Consider the following 22,234-nt stretch of genomic DNA (forward strand, 5'->3'; position numbering starts at 1 on the left):
CGCCCCTCCCCCCACCACGGCCCCATTCCGGCCGCGCCGCCGCCCCTGTTTTGTTTCCATGGCGACAGGCGGCGCGGGGCCGGCTCCAAACATAACGCGCTGTGGAAAACATGCGGCTCGGGGGACCCCCCCGCGGGCCTCGCTCCGAAAAGGGCCACGAGGGGCCTCGGAGCAACCAAGGCCACGTGCAGTTTTTCGAGACCCGGGAGGGTCGGCCCAGGCCCCAGAGAACCCCCTCTCCTAGGCCTGCCACGCCTTCGCGGGTTCGGGGCGCCCCTCGGCCGCGGCGCCCGGACTCCCCGGCCCGCCTCGGGTCGGCGGCCCTTCCCCACGATGGGGCTCGCTTCTGGCTGGGCTGGCGGGAGCCCACCCGGGCGGCCCGCGGCCCCGCCCCCCGCCGCCCGGCCGCCCTCCGGGCCGGGGATCGCTGCGCGCGGAGCCGGGCGGCGGGAGGGGCGGGGCCGGCGAGGGCCTTGGTTCAGGGGGAGGAACTTCCGGGTCAGAGGGCGGGCAAGATGGCGGCGCCCACGGAGCTTTTCTGCTGGGCTGGGGGCTGGGGGCTGCCGTCCGTGGACCTGGACAGCCTGACCGTGCTGGTGAGGAGTGCCGCGGACGCCCTGTGTTGTCCGCTGGGTGACTGGGGCGGGGATCCGAACTAGCTGAGCTCCCGAGTTTTGCCGAGGCGCCTCGGCACGGGATGCTTTGCAGAAAACTGAGGCAGGCCAAGCGGAGGTGGCCGATGTGGGCTCATTTGCCTTGTGCCTTAGCAGCGTAGGCTTCGTGCAGAAATAGAGAGAGGCCTGGGCGGAGGCACCGGCGATGGGTCTTTGCTCTGCCACGCGGGCTGTGTGACCTTGGAGCGATCCCTTATCTGGGCGCGGGTCTCTATCGGAGGTGTATTAGGCTGGATGGACGGTTGTCTACGATTTGACATTCCTATCTTCCCCTTCGCTGCCTTTTTTCCTCCTCCTAGCTAAAAAAGCATGTGTGGAGCCTGTTGCTGGTTACACCAAGAAGCTCAAAGTCAGGTTCAGAGAAAGCTTTGGAATCGAAAGAGACGTTCACCTCATTCTCTCATCCCATAAGCGTGTGCCAGGCCTCTTTCTAATTCCAAACACTGGCATGCAAAGGTGAATTAGACCTCCAGGCAGATATAGATGCGAACAAAGGCAGTACATGTTTAGGTGCTGCATCTAAGTAGGTTCTTCAGTCTTCAAGAAGGATCCTAGTTGGGAAGAGCTCCCAAGTATCAGAGGACTCCCAAGTATCGGGGTTCACCAGGCAGATAGGGAGGAAAGAAGAGAGCCCCTGGGGCTTCACTGGTTGACAGAGCAGTGTTTTGTAATTATGGACGTGCTCCATCATCTGTAAATCCTATGTGGCCCATTTGTAAAAAAACGGATCAATAGCACCTTTTTTTTTTTTGATGAGGCAAGTCGCAAGTACTAAGTAGAAGGTGTGTGTCACTTCAGGTGTTCTTTTGATTGCCTTGTGTGAGCCATGCCCCATACCCTCTCTGCCTGCTCTCTTTCCCTGCAGACCTATGCCAGATTCACTGGCGCTCCACTCAAGGTGCACAAGATCACCAACCCCTGGCGGAGCCCTTCAGGTACCTTGCATCTCTGGGGAGGTGAGGAATGGACAGGGGGACATGTGAGGGTGGGATGCGGTTGTATATAATAGGCAAGGTCGGCAGTTCAAACCCATCAGCTGCTGCTCAGATGAAAGACGAGGCTGTGTGCTCCTCCTAGTCAGTCTGGGACACCATGTAGGGTCGTTGTGCATTGGAACGGGCTCGAGGGTCGTGGGGTGGGGGTCTGGCAGGGAGACCTGGTGGTGTGCTGAGTTAGAGGTTGGGCTACTAACCATTGGGTCTGTGGTTCAAACCCACCAGCTGCTCCCTGAGAGAAAGATGCGGCAGCTGAGGGACTTCAGTTAAGATGCTGCACTCAAGTTAAGTCTCTGGAGCAGTTCTTTGGGTTATCAGGTGGCTCTGCCTGGAAAGTGACTCCAAAGTGGCAGGTTGAGAGTCTGGTGGGCATATTTCTCTCTCAATGTCAGGGACCCTGCCCGCCCTGCGCACCACTCACGGAGAGATCATCACAACACCACACAAAATCATCACCCACCTTCAGAAACAGGTAGGTGGCTTGGGGGTGGCCGGTTGGCCAGTGTGGGAAGTTCGGTCAAATGGGAATAACATATTTATTGAGTGCCAGATAGATGCCAGCGAGACTCAGGTGACAGAGCTTCAAGGAGGCTACAGTCTGATGAGGAGCGCACACACAGTGTCGCTGTGATAGAGAGCTGTGGGCCAGAGAAGTTCCAGGGGTAGGGGAAGTGTTTGGAGGCCACCCAATAGGCAGGGCAGGCAGATGACCCCTGCAAGGGGCAGACGAGCAGCTGGCTCAGAGGTGGGGCAGAGAGATGGCTGAGGACCCCCTCTCAGACCAGGTGGGGCTGGACCTGGGGCTCAGAATGTACAGATCCTAGAGCCCTGGGGTTGGCGTAGGGGGTAGGGAGTTGAAGGAGCATCCCAGGAGTGGGAGGCTTAGGCTGTGCTCTTCGCTCCGCACTCGCCATGTGCCCTTGAGTGAGGCATTTCACTTCCCAGAGCCGCAAGCTCCTGGGGATGAGTTTCACCAGGATTCTTTCCAAAGTTTTTCTAGCACTCATGGTTGGGTTCTAAGAAGGGACACCGTATGAAAGGTGGCACCTTGCTCACATCAGAGGGGAGGCAGTTAAGGAATTACTGAAAGCTTGAGAGGCATGGGTGTAAGAGCCCTGGCAGCGTAGTGGTTATGATTTCAGCTGCTGTCCACAAGGTCAGCAGTTCGATACCACCGGACAGGGCTTTCTACTCCAATGGAGTGTTACAGTCTCAGAGACTTACAGGGGCAGTTCGACCCTGTCTTACAAGGTAGCTATAAGATGACATCAGCTCAATGGCAGTAAGGGTTGGTTGGTTGGTTTTGAGAGTTGAACTCCAATGAAAGCCATGGCCGCAAGCTGGGGCTGTCCTGCTGCTCAGGTCCGGTATGTACCCAAGGGCTTCAGAAAGTTCGTGAAAAAGTGGAATTAAACTAAAGTGGCATTTACCCCTTGAACTTTGTTGATTGCCCTTGTGTATGCATGAATATTCTTTCCAGATTACAGTTTTCTTTGAATTTATTTCCTAGCACAGCTGTATTAAGGGGAGAAACTGAGGGCCACAGACGCTTAGACATCACACTCCTGGAGGTTATTTGGGGATAGTGCTTATTTCGGAGCAGGGGAAGGGGTGGGGTAAAGGCGAGGGCTGGGGAAGGTAGGACAGGCGGTGTCTGGGGCTATGGAATGTGTGTGTGGTGGCGGCACCTGGGCCAGGCAGTGAGGGAGCAAGCCAGGGGGTCCTGGGTCCCGGGAGGCTGAGGATGGCGTCTCCTAGATCTGAAGTCTGGCCTGGTGCCCACCTTGCGCCTGGCTGCACTCCGCTAGCTTTGCGGTGCCTGGATCGGGAAAGTTACTGTTAGAACGCTGCTGTCCACAGGCAGACTGCCAGCTTTCCGTGGAAACTCTGGGAGCTGCTCCTAGTTTGTGGCTGGGCTTCCTCCCTCCTCCCCCACCGGCCCCCAGATGGGCGTGGGACCTTGACAGCCAGCCGGCTCCAAGACCTCAGCTGTCTGCCAACAGCAATAGCCTACTGGCTGGGCCCCGGCAGGGGAGCCTCAGTGGGAAAGGCTTCTCTACCTTGTCCTACACTTGAGGCAGGGGCTGAGGGGGCACTAGATAGGATGCCTCCCTCCCCAGCGTGCCCGAGAGTCCCCCCATGCCCACTTCAGCTATTTCTTCCACAGAAGTACAATGCCGATTACGACCTGTCAGCCCGGCAGAGGGCAGACACCCTGGCCTTCATGTCCCTCTTAGAAGAGAAGCTGCTTCCGGTGCTGGTGAGTGCGCCCAGCCCACCCAGCGCTTAAGGCCCGCAGGGGGGAGGTGGGGTCAGTTCAGGGGTCAGAGGTCCACCCTGAGCCAAGCTGGTCCACTGTCTTCAGACCTGCCTCTCCTTGCCTCCCCAATCCAGATACATACATTTTGGGTAGACACCAAGAACTATGTGGAAGTGACCCGGAAGTGGTACGCAGAGGCGATGCCCTTTCCTCTCAACTTCTTCCTGCCTGGCCGCATGCAGCGGCAGCACATGGAACATCTGCAGCTGCTGTGTGGGGAACCCCGGCCGGAGAACGAGGAAGAGCTGGAGAAGGAGGTACCTCGGGGTACCAGAGGAGGTGGGCAAGAATGGAAATGCCCGGGAGGGGGGGCGGCCTGTGTCTGCAGCCCGAGCCCACCGTGCGTCCTCCCTATAGCTGTACCAAGAAGCTCGGGAGTGCCTGACTCTTCTCTCGCAGCGCCTGGGTTCAAAGAAATTCTTCTTTGGAGATGCGTAAGTCTGAGCACCGGTGGGGGGGGGGAGGAGACACAGGTTCAGATGTAGGCACAGGGGGTGGGGGTGGGGCCAAGGGCATTACAGGCCTCTGGACAAGAGGTCCTAGAGACAGACATTGGTCTGGTGACAGTGGGACCGTGTGTGGGGCCATAGCGGTCTCGGTGGTCCAGGAGAATGGGAGGGCAGCCAGGCCCAGGAGGGGCCCACAGGGCTGTGGGCACTCAATGCGCCCTTTATGCAGCCTGGGGATAGAACTGCATTCAGGGCCAGGCTGGCGCCACCTGGGGAGCCCTGCCGACAGCAGGGCCAGAGCTGGGTGTCCTCTCTCCCTGGGCAGTGCCCTGCTGCTGAAGAGCCCCTTCGCCTCCCAGGGCCAGGTCCCTGCCTCCTGCTCAGTCTTCCCCTCTCTGCCCAGCATCCTCCTTCAGTCCGCCCACTTCATCTCTGTTCCAGCCCCGCGTCCCTGGACGCCTTTGTCTTTAGCTGCTTGGCCCTGCTGCTACAGACCAAGCTGCCCAGCGGGAAGCTACAGGCCCACCTCCGGGGGCTGCACAACCTCTGTGCCTACTGCAGCCACATCCTCAGCCTCTATTTCCCCTGGGAAGGAGGTAAGGTAGTGGGGAAGGGATCAGCCCTGGGGAGAGTGGGCAGGGATACAGAGACCAGCCCCCCTGCCCACTCTCCTTCCTTGCTCGCCAGCTGAGGCACCACCCCCACGTCCAGCACCCGCGGGCCCAGACACCGAGGAGGAGCCCTACCGGCGTCGGAGCCAGGTCCTGTCCGTGCTCGCAGGCCTGGCAGCCATGATGGGCTATGCCCTGCTCAGCGGCATTGTCTCCATCCAGCGGGCAGCGCCAGCTCGGTCCCCTGGGCCCCGCGCCCTGAGCATGGCTGAGGAGGATGAAGAGGAATGAGTCTTCCTCAGCCCCTGGACTGAGTTTTCTACTGTCACGCATTCCAGAGGTGGTACGCCCCCACCCCCCTGTTGTCAGCACAGCCACAAGTGGGGCACCACTCCTCAGAATAAACCTGCTCACGGACTGAGGTCAAACACTCTCCTTAAAGGGGCTGCCCTGGGGTCTCCCTGGTGCCGAGCATGTCCACCGTGCTGGCATTCTGAGCTGCATCTCTGCCTGGTGCTGGCAGTCTTCCCCCCCACTCCTCGGAGCCTGTCAGCCTCTTCAGGAAGGAGGAACAGGCCCCGTTGTGGGTCCAGCCTCTGTCTGCGCCCCAACCCTATGTTTGTACGGTGAGCTCACCCTGGGCCCGGGCCCAGTTTCCACAGAAAACCAGCCCAGAGCACAGGCTCACCCGAGCAGAGGGGGCCAGGGGGTGGGGTGGGGGGACTTCCCGAGCCCCTGGCACCACCTAGAGGGGAAAGTGAGTCACCCAAACCACTCTTGGTGGGCTTCCACCACTGTGAGCGCTCCCCAGCCCTGCTATGCAGTGTGTGTGAAATGACTGTCCTTTTAATGCCTGTGTGCGACCCAGGCGCCTGTCTGCCCAGGGCGTCTGTCCTGGCGTCACTGGCGACGCCACAGGTAGGTGTGGATGGAGTTGCCTGGCGCCATCGTCTCCAGGAAGCCCACAGCAGGGTCCTCAATGGTGAGAGGCACGTCCTTGGAGGAACTGTTGTGGGAGGGGGAGAGGGAGCTGAGGGGGGCATCCTCGGCGGCCCAGCCCCTGCTGCCTCTCGGCCCTGCCCGGCAGCAGCTGCCCACATGCCCAGGCCTGCTGTGCTCACCGGTTCAGCACGACCACAACTGCAGAGCCATCGGGGCGTATCAGCGCCACTGCATCCAACTCGGTCGTCTCGCTGGCAGCCAGCCCCACTCTCTGGGAACCCTCCGGAATGAACTTGCTGGGACCCGGGACAGGCATTGTCAGGGATGCTGGCCGGCCCCTCCCGGGCCACCAAGTAGCTCCCATCACACCTCTCCCACTCCGTCCCAGGGCTCCGGCTCCTTCCTGTCCTTAAGAGGTCTGCTCTAAACTAGGCCCGGCCCTAGGACCCGGCAACGTCTGACGGCACCTAGTCACTTCCTGCCAAGATGGCGCAAGAGGGGATGGTGTACCCCTCCCACGGGTCCCACCCTCCTCGCCTCCCAGCTCTCTGTGGGGCAGTGCGGGTGGCTGCCTGCGCCCCACTCACCTGAAGTGGCCCAGGTGGTAGAACATGGGCTGTTTGTAAAAGGTGTCCTTGGCGATGTCCACAATGATGGGGCTGTCGACAAAGTTGCGGACCCAGTTGGGGCCCCCTTCAGGGTTCAGGGCGAGATTCCAGTCTGTCCAGCCAGCCACGTGATAGAGAAGATTCTAGGGTAGGGGCAGAGCACAGAGAAACTCCAGCCTGGGCCCCCGCGGATGGGTGTGGCTAAGGGTCCCAGTAAGGGAGCTGGGTGCTGTGGGTGAGGAGCACTGACACTAGTCCCGAAACCTGCAACTACCTGAGCGCCAAGCACAGGGACGGGGGAGTGTGTGTGCCTGGGCCCGGAAGGGAAGCTAGGGAACCCTGGTGCCCCAGAGAGCAAGCCCGCAGCGGGAAAGATGGGGGGTCCTTGGGCGAGGGCTCGAGGTGGCTCACCGTGATGATGCTCTGGCTGTACTGCACCCCCCGGCTCCAGGAACCCAGCCGCACGCTCTGCTCCCAAAACTTGGAGCCCACGCAGGCCTCCGAGGCAAAGAGCATGGTGTCGGGGAATAGGCGGTGCGTCTCTCCCAGCGTGGACTTGGCCGGAGCCAGAAAGTCCAGGTACCAGTGCACAGCGATGCCATGAACGTACTTGGCCGCCTCCGGATCCTTCAGCACCTGCAGTGAGAAGGAACAGGACTCCTGGGGAGGGAGGCTGCTGAACCTGGACCCCGCCTGGAGGGCCCTGGAAGAGGCGAGGGATAGGTGAAGGCGGCTATCAAGACAACCATTGGGGTAGCCTGACGATCCAGAGTGCCTAGATACAGGGATGTCCTCGGAGTCACGACGTGGTAGGGAAGGGCCCCCTCAAGGCTGGGGATAGTGGGTTAGGATCCCTGAGGCACCCTTGGAAGCCCTGGGCCTTACCACCTTGGCCCAATGGGGCAGCAGCAGGCGCTGGTCATCCAGCATGAGCAGCTGGACATTGCGGTGGGTGCTGTTAGCGAGGGCGGGGCCCAGGTCACGGGCAATAAAGTCTCGCTGGTGTTCCGCTGTGAAGCCCAGGCACTGAAACGGGTACCCACTGATGAGACCGGCCGAAGGCTCGTTCTCGGCCGTCACCGCCCAGAACCGCAAGTTATGCTCTGCATAGGCATCTAGAAACCTGGCAGTGGGAAAGGGTGTGGGTGAGGTCAGCCGAGAAGAGGAACCGAGACCCGCCACTCTCCCGGAGAATGAGAGGACCAATTGGGGGAGGGGGCAGAATGGAGGGCCTGATGGAAAGAAGTGGCTGATTGAGAGGTGAACTGAGGGCGTCAGAGGTGGAGCCAGGTTAACAGTTGGTATGAACCCGGAGGATCCAGTCTAGACAGGACCCTGTTGCTCCCTTACTTGACAAAGTATTTGGCCCAGGTCTGGTGGTAGATATCCCCTGGCTGGCCTTTGAGTGACCCCTTCCCATTCACTGCCCCATTGGTCTTCAGCCAAGTGGGCGATGTCCAGGGGCTGGCGAAGAGCGACAGGGGGCGCTGGGTCATATTCAGGGCTCGGTGAATCAAGGGTATCTGGAGACGGGTAGTGAGGAGAGACACCCAGAGTTGGAACATTGACAGACTGGCCCAACCAGTGCGGCAGGCCCAGCTGTCAGTCCCCACCCTCCCACCCCCAGGGGAAAACAGCAGGGGCCAGCTTCTATGGTTCTTGGCACACTTAGCCTGAGGCTTCTTGGCCGCTGGGAAGCGTGCCAGTACCACCAAGGTCTGGAGCAGCCAAAATGGCCCACCTTGAGCTTGGTATCTTCCTCAAGGAGACTGAAGTTGCTCAGCTGGAAATCGTCAGGGGTGTCGGCATACGTCAAGGTACGGATGGAAAAGTCGCAGCTGGCCATTGGTACCCGGATGATGTTGTACTCGATCCCTGCAGAAAAGGATGACCAGTTAAGGCAGTCTGAGCCAGCAGAGTAGAGGTACCTGTTCCAAAATGATGCCTGCATCAGGACCAAAGGGGACTTGGGCTCCTAAGGTTGAGGCCTTTGGATCCGGGTGCCTGCTGAAACTCAGGCTTTTGAAGCTGAGAGCCTGCAAGCACTGAGCACGTGGGGGGGCTGGGGTAGTGCTGGGCAATCGTACAGGATCCAAAAGACAGGTGATGGTCAGAAGGCAGGGTCCAAGGAAAAGTGTCGACTCAATGCCCCTGCCTCACCTTCCTCAGAGAAGTAGGATCTGAGCAGCTTGTTCTGCACAGTGGGTGACAGCGCAAGGATGTTGAGAGAGGCCGCGTCCGTCATGGCCCCTCCAAATCCCTTCACTTTCTGGAACTTCTGTTGTGGCTGCAAGGTCAGCAGCAAGCCTGGGGGCACAGTGGAGAATGAAGGGCGAGCCAGTCCACAGTGCTCACCGACGTAAGCCGGCTCTGGGAAGACCACAGCCTGGCTTGGGGTAGAGGGTCAGCGCGGTTACCTGTGCCTGTGTGGCTGGCCTGGAAGGTCCCCTGACTCAGCTCCATCCGACGTCCACTACGTGTGGTCTCATAGAGGCTGAAGGTGCCAGGGGCGGGAAGTTTCAGGGGGTCAAGAGAGTCACAGTGTGTGGCATTGCAGACACAGACCACCGAGCTGTAGCCAAAGCTTTGAGGGATGCAGGGGTAAGCACCTGGGCAGGAGGGGGCAGAGGCAGAGGCAAGGGCTGAAGGCTGAGGACAGGGAGGTCGGACAGAGAGACTGGACACCTGTTTGAAAAGCCCTCTCCCTGCGTCCCCTCTCCAAGGTGGGTCTCCATCTGTCCAAAGGACGGATTGAGCAGTTTCCAAAGCCCTCCCCCAGTATCCCAGACAGCTACATGAAGATCAGGAAGCAAAAGAGCCAAAGCACAGCTCTCTCTTCCTTTAACTCCCTTACCTGATGCCCACGACACTGCTTGAAGTAGAAGCAATCCCACGAGGGTGGCAGCCATGATGCCTACCCTGCTCGGCGGCTGCTTGGGACATTCCTGAGAACAGAGTGAGGAGTGGCTACCAGCAAGCCCCTCTCCACCCTTCAACCCCTTCTCTGAGCAGGGCTTGGCTGCCTATGGGAACCCACGGCCTAGTTTCCATCCATTACTCGGGATGGGACGAGGGCCACAGGCACCTGGGTGCAGCCTCACCCCTCCAACTCCTGCCTCCCCTCTGCCGGTGACAGCTCTCTGTCCTCCATCCCGGCCAGGACCTCCCTCCACCTCTCCCCGCCCTTCCATCTGCCCTGGCTCAAAAGAAGGGTCTAGAGAGCTTGTTGTCCTGCAGTGAATTCCAGGGCCGGAGTGACTGGGCCTCCAGCAGCAGTGACATAAAGCCAATTAATTGTCTACTCACGCCTTTGGAAGAATCTGAAAGCATCGTCTTCGGGCTCTCAGACGGGGCGAAGGCTGTGGCGCTTTCAGAGCCCGGGAGGGATGGAGGAGCCTCTTGAGAAAACAGCGATGTAGGGCCTGGCGGCAACTACAGTCTGGGTTAATTCCTGCACCGGGTGTGGGTGGATCACGTGACGGCGACAGGAGCGTCACATGACCCGGGGTGAGACAATCACGGCCATATTTGTGTAGGGCACTTGGCTTCCTTCTGGTTGATGGCGATTATGACCGGCTGCTCTGTCGCCCCTCTCACCGTGACCCCTGCGTGTGTGTGTGTGTGTGTGTGTGTGTAATAACGCGCCCCGTGGGGTTTCAAGTGGAGGGAGTTTTTGGAAGTCGATCTCCGGGGAGGCTCCCAAACCTCCAGTTGGTCGCAGCCGGGCGCGTTAACCCTTTGTACACCGGGCAGGGGTGCGGTGGAAGTGCGAGGCACCTTCGGACCCCCTGAGAGCAGAGATCTGTGCGGGTATCGGGGAGGCTCCGAGGACGGGGAGCACGTCGGAACGATCAAAGAGCTCACCGTGCAAAACACGGCGCCCCCAAAGGTGCTGGTTCAGTAGGGCTTCGTGGAGGCGCAGATAGAGACCGAAGCGGGAACAGGTGGGCGGGGAGCACTTCCGGAAACAAAGACGGACGCCCCACCTGCCGGGAGTTATCCGGAAGGCTTCACCAAGGACATTCCTCAGGCCCCGGGCCAGGAGGGAGCTTCGGAACCGAGGTGCGGACGTAGACCGAGGCAGTGGTTTAGTGACCGGCCCACGGCCCTGGGGTAGAGCCGCGCCAGGGGCTCCGGGCTGTCACCGTCACACAAGCCCTTCCTCTGGGGACCGGCGGGGCACCTCCCGCTGCTGTACGTGGACTGCCCCCAGTGGGTGGGTTAACTGGGCAGAAGCGGACTTGCGCACATTTGAGGACGCTGCACGTCCACGGTCCACGGCTGCGGTTCTGGGGGAGTCGTCTTCCCTCTCCCGGCGCTTGCCGGCTCCTCTCCCTTCCTGCGTGTGTCCCCGGCCACCTGTTTGCTGCTCGGTGCCCACTCGGCCCTCTTTAGCTCTCCTTATTAATGTCACGCAAAAAGCCCATCCCCAGATGCGATGATCACCGCAAGCATCCACTGCCATCGGTTCTGTCCCAGAGCGGCCCGTGCAGGATTTCTGAGACTAAATCTTTATGGGAATCGCAGTGGGGATGATTGCCACCAAATGAGAAGCAACCACGTGAACCCATCCAAGGTGGCCCATCTTAAAAGCCACAAACGCTTTATGGGGCAGACAGCCTCATCTCACAGCCAAGAAGCAGCAGGTGCATCGGACCCACCCGCGTTAGGGTAGCCGTGCAACAGTTTGGGGGAATGGGACACTATGTAACCATCATAGTCCGCAAGACTGAATGCAGGGAGGGAACCGTCCATCTGTGTCCCATTTCTCTCCCTGGGCTCCTGACATGTGGATCCCAGTAACCGTTACCCCTTTCTCACAAGACAGGGACACGGTGTGAACTACAACACCGGAAAGTCACGTGTTGCTGGATGGAGTGCCTCAAACATGCGTGTGTGGGAGGGACACATGCCATTACCAGCTGCCTACCTGAACGGACTTCCTCACTTGTAAAACGGAGGAAATGCTACAACTTGACGGGAATCAGGGCAGTAAACACATGCCTGGCTCGGAGCAGGTGCTCCCAAAGGGCTGGTGTGTTGTTCCCTGTGTTTCTTTAGAAAGCACTTCTGCCAAGTCTCTCCAGACACACCCCAGCTCAGATGGATCTTTCCTTCTTCCAGGTCCCTACAGCACTTTTGTAAGTCCTGGTGCCAGGGAGCGGCTGGCCTTCCCTCCTCACTCTGCCCATTACTGACTGACCTTCAGTACACTGCTTCATCCTCCCAAGTCTGTTCTTCCCCTGGACCAGAGGATTCATGGCCCCTCCCTCCCAGAGTTGTGTGCAGATGGAGTGTGATCTGGCTTGTGTCTAGTATGCTGCGTGGGGTCCCTGGGGAGCACAAAGTTAGGCGTTCCACTACCAGCCTAGAAGGAACCTATTAGCTGAAGAGTTGGAGCATTTGACCCCTCCCAGAGGCTCAGCGGGAGAACTGCCTGGTGGTCTGCGCCATAAAGGCCACGGCCACGGGAATCTCTGTGGGGCGGTTCTACTCGGTCTTCTGCAGCCGCAGTGCATCAAACCGACTTGACAGCACCTTAGAACTAGCCTCGGGTACAGATGGGAACTGGAAACACGGGATCCAGGACAGATGACCCCTTCAGAACCAGTGGTGAGAGTGGCGATGCCTGGAGGGTGGAGAGAATGTGGGGTAGAAAGGGGGAACTGATTACAAGAATCTACGTATAGCCTCCTCCCTGGGGGAGGGACAGCAGAGAAGAAGGCGGGGGGGGGGCATCAGACAGTGTAACATGACAAAATAATAATAATTTATGAATTATGAAGGGTTCATGAGGTGGGGGGGGAGGGAGGGAGGGAAATGAGCAGCAGATATTAAGGGCTCAAATAGAAGGGAAATATTTTGAGAATGATGATGGTAACAAATGTACATACGTCTTGACACAATGGATATATGTGTGGATTGTGATGAGAATTGTATGAGCCCCCAAAAAAATGATTTAAAAAAAAAAGAACTAGCCTCAGAAAACAGCATAAGCATCTGCTGCAGACAGGTCCCCACCTGGAACCCCTCTGGAGCAAGTCTAGGGTGCACACACAGGGCGGCCATGGGTCAGAATCTACCCAAAGGCAGCTAACAACAACAACACCACCACGACACGGCACAGCACCGAATACTGCGACCAGGACGCCTGGTGATGGAAGAAGCTGGACACCCTTCCCCATCGTGAGGGATCTCATATTTCTAGGGCGCACCGACCACGGAGCCCGTGAAGGCTACTTGGGGGACTGAATTGAGCTGCTAGCATCACCGTGTCAATCTCCATCCCTTGTACACTTCCTGCTTTTCCAGGAAATCTTGCTTAGGAGTTATTCTGCAAGAGAGGGCAGGTCATACCTAGTACCCTGCTTCCTTCTGTTTCATTCATCCCACAAGTATGCATTGAGCACACGCTCTGCCTGCTCTGTTGGGTCAGCGTCTCCCAGGCCTCCTCTCGGCTCCACTCTGTACACACAGAGCTACAAGGAGTCCCCGGTTTCTTCTTGTTCGTTTCATTTGAACATTTTGTGGGGGTGGTTGTTTAGGGCAGATGTCATCTCATCTTTTACATTTCATCTTTTACATTTGATAGTTTATTTTCTAAACACAGTTAACCTATTTAAAGGTGCCTGTGGACTGAGTGCATCCCTGAATGTTCTGTGTACTCTACCTTCGTCACAGAACCTGGACCAGGATTTCATGTCTCTTCGAGGCTGAGAAGGATTCTGTTACTAATGTACTCATTGACATCAGACTGACACTCATGTTCAGTGGTTTTTGACTAGGGCAAAGACGTGGGGACACTCCCAGCGTCCACCAGCAGATGAATGGATAAGCGCAATGTAAACCATGGCGTGCTGTGTCATGATGAGGAGGAACCGTGGGCGAGTGACACATGACAAAGATACAGCTGGAAGGATGAGGCTGAGTGTAAGGCATCAGTCATGAAAGGACAAATGCTATACGATATCACTTTGACTAAAAGTTAAGACAAGGTCTACCCACTGAAAGAAACAGTCTTCTATGGCTACCAGGGAAGGGGGAGGGGGGAGCAAGACAGAATCAAGAGATCCTAAAAATAAAAAACAGAGGGAAAACACAAACTCCATGTTGACTCCTCGTCTTTCTCCAGGGGAGCAGCTGGTAAGATTGAAACACCTTCCCCCTTACCTTGCAGTTAGCAGCTAAACACCTCACCCACAGCGCCACCATGGCTTATGGGTGGTGAAGGGAGCGACAGTACACGGTCTAGGGGAAGTCAGCACATGTGACCGAGGCACATGAAGACACTCAGAGGAACACAGAATAAAGCACAACTTCCCCTGCTGGTGCTGTGGTTATACATCGGTCTGCTGACCATAACGTCAGCAGTTTGAAACCACCAGTGGCTCCAAGGGAGAAAGGAGAGGCTTTCTACTTCTATAAGACTTAACAGTCTTTGTCAGTGGTTTGTTTATGTTGTTTTGTTGTCTGTTGCATACTGTTGCTTTGTTTTCCTCTGTCTTGTTTTCGTGCATGTTAGTGTCTCCACAGGTCTGTCTGAATAGGACAGGCTGGATGAACTATCTGGAGGAAAAACAACAGGACCGACAGTTCCGGGGGGACTTGGGGTGGGGGGGTAGTTGTGTTAACAAACACAGGGAAAAGGGAAAAACATGGGACCCAAAATGGTAGAGAAGGGGGAGTGGCAGGCCTGGTGGGAAATGATCAAGGGTAAGGTTGCTTAGAGAAGAGGTATACTCTAGCCCAGGTGGCAACGAAGCATGGTAGTAGGGCAGGAGGAAAGTCAAGGGAGATGGAGGAAAGAGCTAGGAGTCAAAGGGCACTTATGGAGGTCTAGACAAAGACATGTACATGCAAATATAAATAGGAGGATGGGGAAATAGATCGATGTGTCTATATTTATAGGTTAAGTATTAAGGTGGCGGAAGGACCTTGGGCCTCTACTCACAAACACTCCCTCAATGCATGAATACCTTCTTTTATTAAATTGGAACTCTATTATGCTCACTCTCCCGACACAACGGCTGGAACCAAAGTGGGTGAACAAGTAAATGTGGTGAAGAAAGCTGATGATGCCTGGCTATCAAAAGAGATAGTGACTGGGGTCTTAAAGGCTTGAAAATAAACAAGCGGCCATCTAGCTCAGAAGCAACAAAGTCCACATGGAAGAACACACCAGCCTGTGTGATCGAGTGATCCCGAAGGGATCAGTTACCAGGCATCAAAGAACAAAAAATCATATCATTGACTGCACACCTCCATGATAGGATCGCTGAAGACAAATGGGTGCATAAGCAAATGTAGTGAAGAAAGCTGATGGTGCCCAGCTATCAAAAGAGATAGTGTCTGGGGTCTTAAAGTCTTGAAGGTGAACAAGCGGCCATCTAGCTCAGAAGCAAAAAATCCCACATGGAAGAAGCACACTGGCCAGTGCGATCACGAGGTGTCAAGGGACCAGGTATAAGGCATCATGCAAAAAAAAAAGATATATGTGTATATATATGTGTATATATATATATATATATATATATATATATATATATATATATACCATATTAAATGAAGGGGGAAGTGCAGAGTGGAGACCCAAGGCCCAAGTGTCGGCCACTGGAGATCCCCTCACAGAGTGGTTTGGGAGAGGAGATGGGTCAGTCACGGTGCGATGTAGTACCGATGAAGAACACAGCTTTCCCCCAGATCCTGGATGCTTCCTCCCCCAACTACCATGATCCGAATTCTCCCTTGCCGGGCTGGATAGAGCAGAGGTTGTACACTGGGAGCTGGAGACAGAGGGAATCCAGGGTGGACGATACCTTCAGGACCAGGGGTGTGAGGGGCAATGCTGGGAGAGTGGAGGGTGAGTGGGTTGGAAAGGGGGAACTGATTACAAGGATCCACATGTGACCTCTTCCCTGGGAGAGGGACAGCAGAGAAGGGGGGGGGAAGGGAGACTCCGGATAGGGCAAGATATGACAAAATAACGATGTATAAATTACCAAGGGCACATGAGGGAGGGGGGAGAGGGGAAGAAGGGGGAAAAAAAAAGAGGACCTGATGTAAAGGGCTTAAGTAGAGAGCAAATGCTTTGAGAATGATTGGAGCAGGGAATGTATGGATGTGCTTTATACAATTGATGTATGTATATGTATGGATTGTGATAAGAGTTGTATGAGTCCCTAATAAAATGTAAAAAAAAAAAAAAAAAAAAAAGACTTAACAGTCCTGGAAAGCCACAGGGCAGGTCTAGTCTGTCCTATGAGGTGGCTAGTTGGAATTAACTTGATGGCAGTGAACTTTTTTTTAAAATCATTTTATTGGGGCAGCGGTTCTCAACCTGTGGGTGGCAACCCCTTTGGGGGTCAAATGACAGGAGTCGCCCAATTCATCACAGTAGCAAAATTACAGTGATGAAGTAGCAATGAAAATAATGTTATGGCTGGGGGTGGGTCACCACAACATGAGGAACTGCACTAAAGGGTCAAGGCATGAGGAAGGTTGAGGACCACTCTACTGGGGCCTCTTACAGCTCTTATCACAATCCACACATCCATCCATTGTGTCAAGCACATTTGTACATAGGTTGCCATCATCATTTTCTTTTTACTTGAGCCCTTGGTATCAGCTCATTTTCCCCCTCCCCCTTCCTCTCTCATGAACGCTTGATAGTTTATTTTTTTTAATTTTTCATGTCTTACACTGCTATTTCCCTTCACCCACTTTTCTGTTGTCCATCCCCCTGGGAGGGGGTTATAGTAGATCATTGTGATCGGTTCCCCGTTTCTTCCCCAACCTGCCCCTTCCCCTCCTGGGAATTTTGTTTTTTAAGACGTTAAGTATACTGATGCAATTCAGCAACAATAGCAAGAACACCTAAACTTTGTGAGTGGTGACAGAGGCAAATACATATGCTACGAAGAGCATATGTAAGGACATACATACACTTCCTTCTGTGTATATTCCAAACCCAAAACCAGTCCTCCTGCCATGCACCCAAGGGTGACCACACGTCAATCCCTCACTTACTGTCAGTCTCCACAAGAGCAGGCAGCCTGGTCTCTCTCCCGGCCTCCGCTCCACGTGGGAGTGGCTGGTGTTTGAACAAATGACCTTGCCGTTAGCAGACTGAGACCTAACGTGCATCACCACCAGGACCCCTTGATATCTGAGTATAAACTGAGCTGATCCCATTGTCTTTGAGTCGATTCTGACTCATAGGGACCATCCCGGGTTTCCCAGGCTGAGAGTTGTTAGGATAGCTTCAGCCTTCCGCTGTCGAGCAGGTGGTGGGTCTCAACAGCCAACCATGACCAGCGGCGCAGTGCTTACCTGACCGTGCCGCCAGGCCTCCTTTTCCATGTGTCGATGGTGTGTGTCTGTAGATATGGACGTATGTATATACACATATGTCTGCGCTGTGTGTATGTATATTTACATGCGCTGCATACACACCATATAGCACAGGGGTGTCGTCATGGAAACTTCCTAGACATATCCAACAACCTTGTGGGACTGTCACTGGGTCCAAAGGCTAAGGACCTTAATCTCAGGGGGCATTTAATGTAATTGGTATAACCTGGTTCATTCAGACAGTGCTCTCTGTCCCCCAGTTTGGTGAGTGGCATCCAGAGCCTTAAAAGCTTTGGAGCAGCCATCTAAGAAACAACTGTTGTTTTCTCCCCTTCTGGAGAGTAACGGAAATCAAAGACTCAAAGAAGAAATTAGTCCTGAGGACAGTGGCTGCAGGGGAGAGGAGGGCCCCCAACAAATCATCACTGGCCTGGTAGGCGCAATTGTATGGCGATAATAAGTAAAGATCATAGTGAAGTCACGGAGAGCATGAGAGATAGAAGAGACTGAAGCAATGGAGTCAGACAAGATTCATGGTAGCATGCTCACCTCAGCCCTGCTTGGTGGTCCTCCTGGGGAGAGCCGGGGGAGCAAGAGCAGGAGAGCACCACTTTATTGCTAACCAAGGGTTATGACTACTTAGGGGGGCGTGATTACAGGTCACCACAGGTCTCAGGAAGGGGCAGTACAATAGGCATACGCATCATAGGAAGGGGATGTACGATACGCATAAGTGTGGCAGGAAGGCGATGAGCTAGGAGTGTGCACATAGGAAGGGGAGGGACTAGAGGTATACATGTGATAAGATGGGCGGACCCTAGACTCATGATGGTGGCCTAACCTTGGTCACCCTTGGGTGGGCTTGACCTTTCTGGGGTCTCCTACAAGGAAACAGTCAACTACTATCCTTATCAGAAGGAAGTGGCCCTACTTGCTGTGGGATAAACAGTGGCGACTGCTTGCTCTGGATGGCTAACCCTTAGAGAGAACAACCTCTGATCTACTTCTGTTGACCTCCAAGAGTATTCGCAAGCAGCTAAGTTTGGCATATATTGGGGGGAGACAACTTGGGAGAAATCCTTCTGTTTCCCACAAGTGGCCTATGTGAACCTCCTGCAGCCTGAGACCAGGAGAACTAGATGGTGCCACACACCACTCCTGACTGCTGTGACCAAGCACCCGATAGAAGGCCTCAGGGAGACTGGGGGGGGGTTGTCTTAGAGCTTAAATTCTGAGCACCCCGGTTTGTGAAAGGCTATGGGCAGCAGACGATCCATTTGCAGGGCTCCTGACTGGAGGAAGAAGCCTCCACTGAATTCTTTGTGATTCTTAACCAAGGATGCAGATAATCTTGCTCTCCAGAAGATTGCCTGGGAAAGTAAATTCCCTCCACCCTTCTCCAGCCAGGCAGGCAGGGAGGGCAGGTCTCTCTCTCTCTTAAAGGCTTCCCTGGGTGTATCCTTGTTGGAGGTCACTCTGCTAGGAACAGTTCAGGAGGTGGCATAGTCCTGAGTCATGTCCTATCAGCCTTCCCCTGAATGGGTTGGCTCCAAGGCCCGGGACCAATCTTGTAAGCCCTTCTAGTCAATGATGTACATGTCTGTAGACCCACCTCTTACTGTGCTGTATTAACCTGCCACCAGTCATGTTTTGTGACAATCTGCTTGGAGAGGTCACAGCCCTTGAAAAGCAAGCAGGTTGTCAGGCATTTCTTCTGAGGGACCTCTGTGTGGATTCAAGCCACTGATCTCTCCCTTAGGACCTGAGTGTTGCATCGCTGGTGCCTCTCAGGGACTTACAGTCTTCACTGTCCTGAAATGAAATCTAGATGATAGAGCTTACAATACACATAGGAAACCAACATATATATATATATATATATAATTACTTACTTGGGATGTAAAGTTAAAATAACAAGAATGTGGTTCATAATAAGATATTCTGTAGTATACAATGATTAGGCATAACTGCCTAGAAGGCATAGGAGCCCCAGTGGTGTACTGGGTTATGAGTTGGCCTGCTACTGAAAAGTCAGAAGTTCAAGACCACCAGCCGCTCGCAAGGAGAAAGACAGGCGTTCTGCTCCCATAAAGATTTACAGACTGGGGCCAGGAACCGTATACAGCAGCTGTAGGGTGTGAACCAGGGTTGAAGAGCACGGGGAACACTTGGAGGGCTCCCCACATGCTGGCCGTCAACAATTTCAAGCATATCTAGTAATTCACATGTACACAGCCAGTAGACAAGGGAACATAGGGTGTGTGACATACTTGGACTCTCCAGTCAACTCACGATCAGCTACTTCTTTGTGATTGGGCCTGTTAAGGTCCGCCTCAAGAAAGACATCATTGGTATGAATGCAACCTGCCACATGAAGCAGAGAACCAGTGGAGAGGTCTGAGGGGCCGACCCCAGTCCCAACTACGTGGACAGCTGCCCCTTCCCCCAGGAGAATTTACTTCAGAGGACAGCACTGAAGCTGCAGCTCAGGGAGAGGGACATGTCTGATCAGAGCACACAGCGAACAAATGAAAGAGGAGGAAGAGGGAGTGGAGCACATCCTGGCCTTGAGGATGATATCCCTGCTCAGAGCAGGAAGTGCTTGGAGAAGGCCATATGGCCGGCCCAACTATGAGGCAGGACATTCCTCACTGACCGATAGCCCTACAGTGGACAACACTGGAGACAGTGTGGGAATTGCACCAGATCTGACCCCAACACACTAAGGCAAAACACTAAGACCATGCAACAGAACAGCAAGGGGAGCAGAGCAAGGAAGTCCAGAGGGAATACTAAAAATAGACTGTGGGGGCGGGGCACCCCATCAGACTGGACCAGAAAACACTCCTAAAGGTCAACAAATAGACCTTGAACTATTTACAGGCTTTTCTTTTTTGTGTCCTTGGCTTGTTGTTGTTTTGTTGCTTTGTTTTACATGTACATATGTAAATATATTTTTATATGATGATGGGGAAATAGATCTATATGCATATATTTATAGGCTTATTATTAAGGTAGCAGATGGACATCAGGCCTCCACTCAAGTACTCCCTCAATGCAAGAACACTTTGTTCTATTAAACTGGCATTCCATAATGCTCACCTTCCCACACAATCGCTGAAGACAAATGGGTGCATAAGCAAATGTGGTGAAGAAAGCTGATGATGCCCAGCTATCAAAAAATATAGGATCTGGGTTCTTAAAGGTTTGAAGATAAACAAGTGGTCATCTAGCTGAGAAGCAACAAAACCCACATGGAAGAAGCACACCAGCCTGTGTGACTACAAGGTGTCTAAGGGATTAGGTATCAGGCACCAAGGAACAAAAATCACATCATTGTGAATGAAGGGGAGTGCGGAGTGGGGACCCAAAGCCCATCTGTAGGCAATTGGACATCCCTTTACAGAAGGGTTGCGGGGAGGAGATGAGTCAGTCAGGGAGCAGGGGAGCCGTGATGAAACATACAACTTTCCTCTAGTTCTTTAATGGTTCTTCCCCCACTATCATGATCCCAGTTCTACCTTACAAATCTGGCTACACCAGAGAATGTACACTGGTACAGATAAGAACTGGAAACACAGGGAATCCAGGACAGATGATCCCTCAGGAGCACTGGTGAGAGTGACGATACCAGGATGGTGGAGGGAAGGTGGGGTAGAAAGGGGGAACCGATTACAAGGATCTACATATAACGCCCTCCCTGAGGCACAGACAAGAGAAAAGTGGGTGAAGGGAGACGTCAGACAGCATAAGACATAACAAAATAATAATAATTTAGAAATTATCACGGGTTCATAGGGGAGGGGGGCAGGGAAGGATGGGGGGAAAATGAGCTGATACCAAGGGCTTAAGTAGAAAGAAAATATTTTGAGAATGATGAGGCAACAAATGTGCTTGACACAATGGATGGATGTATGGATTGTGATCAGAATTATACGAGCCCTCAATAAAATGATTTTAAGAAAAAAAGAAAGACATCATTGGATGCACGCTCAAGAGGGCCCTGCCAGGTTTGCCTGACCCTCTTAAGTGCTAAAGGGCAGCGCCTTCAGACTTGGGTGCATGCCAGTACCAGCAAAAGAGTCAACCGACCAGCTCCTCTGTTTTGCCAAGTAGCTTTATGCCCTTCCTAACAAAGCAGAGGAAGCCAGGTGTCTCTCTATATCAGCGCCACGAACCGATAACGTGCAAGAAAGACAAATCCACACTGGACTCTTCAGGATGTCTCTCAGGAAGTGAGCCATGCCAGCTAAGGCAGTCACACACTGGTCTGACCATCAGAAAACAAGAAAGTCGAGGGCCACAGAGCCATTTATCACTCCGCCCTTCAATTAATCTTACATGTGTTTGTCGGTCAGGTTTGCACAATAAACCTTCACAATCTCAACCCACCCCTTGCCAACATGGCGCCTGTACACAATTGCCTACAATTGCAGTTAAATAACACCTACACCTTAATCCTATAATCCTCTGAATATATTCCCCACCTATGAAAGTTGGTAAGCCAACCACTTCATGCCTTTATCCCAATATGGAGTATCCAATTTCTATACTGCCCACTTACATCTAACCAGTGTTCTGAGGAGATAATCCTATTTTTTAACCTGAAGAATCTTATTCCAGTTGGAACCTTGTGAAGTCCGCATCCACAAGCAGTCAAATCAGGACAGGCCATCCATAAAAGCAGCAATATTCACTAGTTCACAGGCTATTCATTTGCTTGGGTCTGGTCAACTCAGTGTGGGATGTCTCGTTCCGCCTCCACAGGGTGTCCACTGGTTGCCTTTTCTTTAGACCATGGGCTCTCACCAACACTCAACAAGCCCCTCCTGCTAGGTCATTGTGGAGTCACCTAATCTGGTGACTACCACAATGGATTAAGAGTGTAGGGGTGGAGTCTAGGTTGTCAATCGGGAGATGCCCAGTGAGACTTCTGTGTGGGCATGGCCTTCTCCTGGGAAATCTAGGGTTTTCTTCTTGGAGGCAAAAGACACCTCTCTCTCTCTGCCACTCCCTGGGAGACATTGCAGAAGACAAGCCACATGAATGCAACCAGACCTCAGAAGCCAGAGAGGCCCCAGAGAGACCCTTGGCCAGCACTGAGATGCTTACAACACCACTGGACCCAAAGACTTTCTACCCATGGGCTTGTGGTATCCTGCATTTGGCATCATTGCATGTGTTTCGTGAATCTGAAGAGGACTTTATAGACTGATATCGGAAATATGGGCTAATGTAGAATTTATGGACTTGATCTAGGCTGGGCTGGGATGTTTTCTTGATGT

General features: G+C 54.1%; 2 protein-coding genes across 3 annotated transcripts; one reads left to right on the top strand and one right to left on the bottom strand.

Annotated features, from left to right (window-relative positions):
- Positions 1–95: 95 nt before the first annotated feature.
- MTX1 (metaxin 1) lies at positions 96–5,477 on the top strand. 2 transcript variants are annotated; one of them, XM_075562691.1, is made up of 8 exons: positions 96–596; positions 1,540–1,630; positions 2,062–2,141; positions 3,837–3,929; positions 4,064–4,246; positions 4,347–4,423; positions 4,880–5,034; positions 5,126–5,477. In XM_075562691.1, the coding sequence occupies exons 1-8, from the start codon at positions 111–113 to the stop codon at positions 5,338–5,340; spliced, it is 1,380 nt and encodes a 459-aa protein (XP_075418806.1). In that variant the 5' UTR covers positions 96–110; the 3' UTR covers positions 5,341–5,477. The 2 variants fall into 2 exon arrangements, with proteins under 2 accessions (XP_075418806.1, XP_075418809.1); XM_075562694.1 differs by having other exon boundaries at positions 1,540–1,609.
- GBA1 (glucosylceramidase beta 1) lies at positions 3,151–10,247 on the bottom strand. The gene is made up of 11 exons (XM_075562688.1): positions 9,906–10,247; positions 9,454–9,544; positions 9,017–9,208; positions 8,760–8,906; positions 8,341–8,474; positions 7,950–8,122; positions 7,485–7,722; positions 7,011–7,235; positions 6,579–6,742; positions 6,171–6,287; positions 3,151–6,055 (listed from the first exon to the last, which is right to left on the bottom strand). Exons 1-11 carry the CDS (start codon positions 9,927–9,929, stop codon positions 5,950–5,952), a joined length of 1,611 nt encoding a protein of 536 aa, XP_075418803.1. The 5' UTR covers positions 9,930–10,247; the 3' UTR covers positions 3,151–5,949.
- Positions 10,248–22,234: the final 11,987 nt, after the last annotated feature.

This window comes from Tenrec ecaudatus, chromosome 1 (genome assembly GCF_050624435.1).
Source record: "Tenrec ecaudatus isolate mTenEca1 chromosome 1, mTenEca1.hap1, whole genome shotgun sequence".
In the NCBI taxonomy this organism is placed as follows: domain Eukaryota; kingdom Metazoa; phylum Chordata; class Mammalia; order Afrosoricida; family Tenrecidae; genus Tenrec; species Tenrec ecaudatus.

Bases quoted from the DNA above. Each gene is read 5' to 3' on its own strand.
- GBA1 (XM_075562688.1), bottom strand. From the start codon at position 9,929: ATGCTTTCAGATTCTTCCAAAGGC. The intron at 6,743-7,010 runs GTGAGCCACCTC...CCCCTACCCTAG, and splicing joins ACAGCCAGAGCATCATCACG to AATCTTCTCTATCACGTGGC. The intron at 6,056-6,170 runs GTGAGCACAGCA...CTCCCACAACAG, and splicing joins GTTGTGGTCGTGCTGAACCG to TTCCTCCAAGGACGTGCCTC.
- MTX1 (XM_075562691.1), top strand. From the start codon at position 111: ATGCGGCTCGGGGGACCCCCCCGCGGGCCTCGCTCCGAAAAGGGCCAC. The intron at 2,142-3,836 runs GTAGGTGGCTTG...TTTCTTCCACAG, and splicing joins TCACCCACCTTCAGAAACAG to AAGTACAATGCCGATTACGA. The intron at 3,930-4,063 runs GTGAGTGCGCCC...TCCCCAATCCAG, and splicing joins AGAAGCTGCTTCCGGTGCTG to ATACATACATTTTGGGTAGA.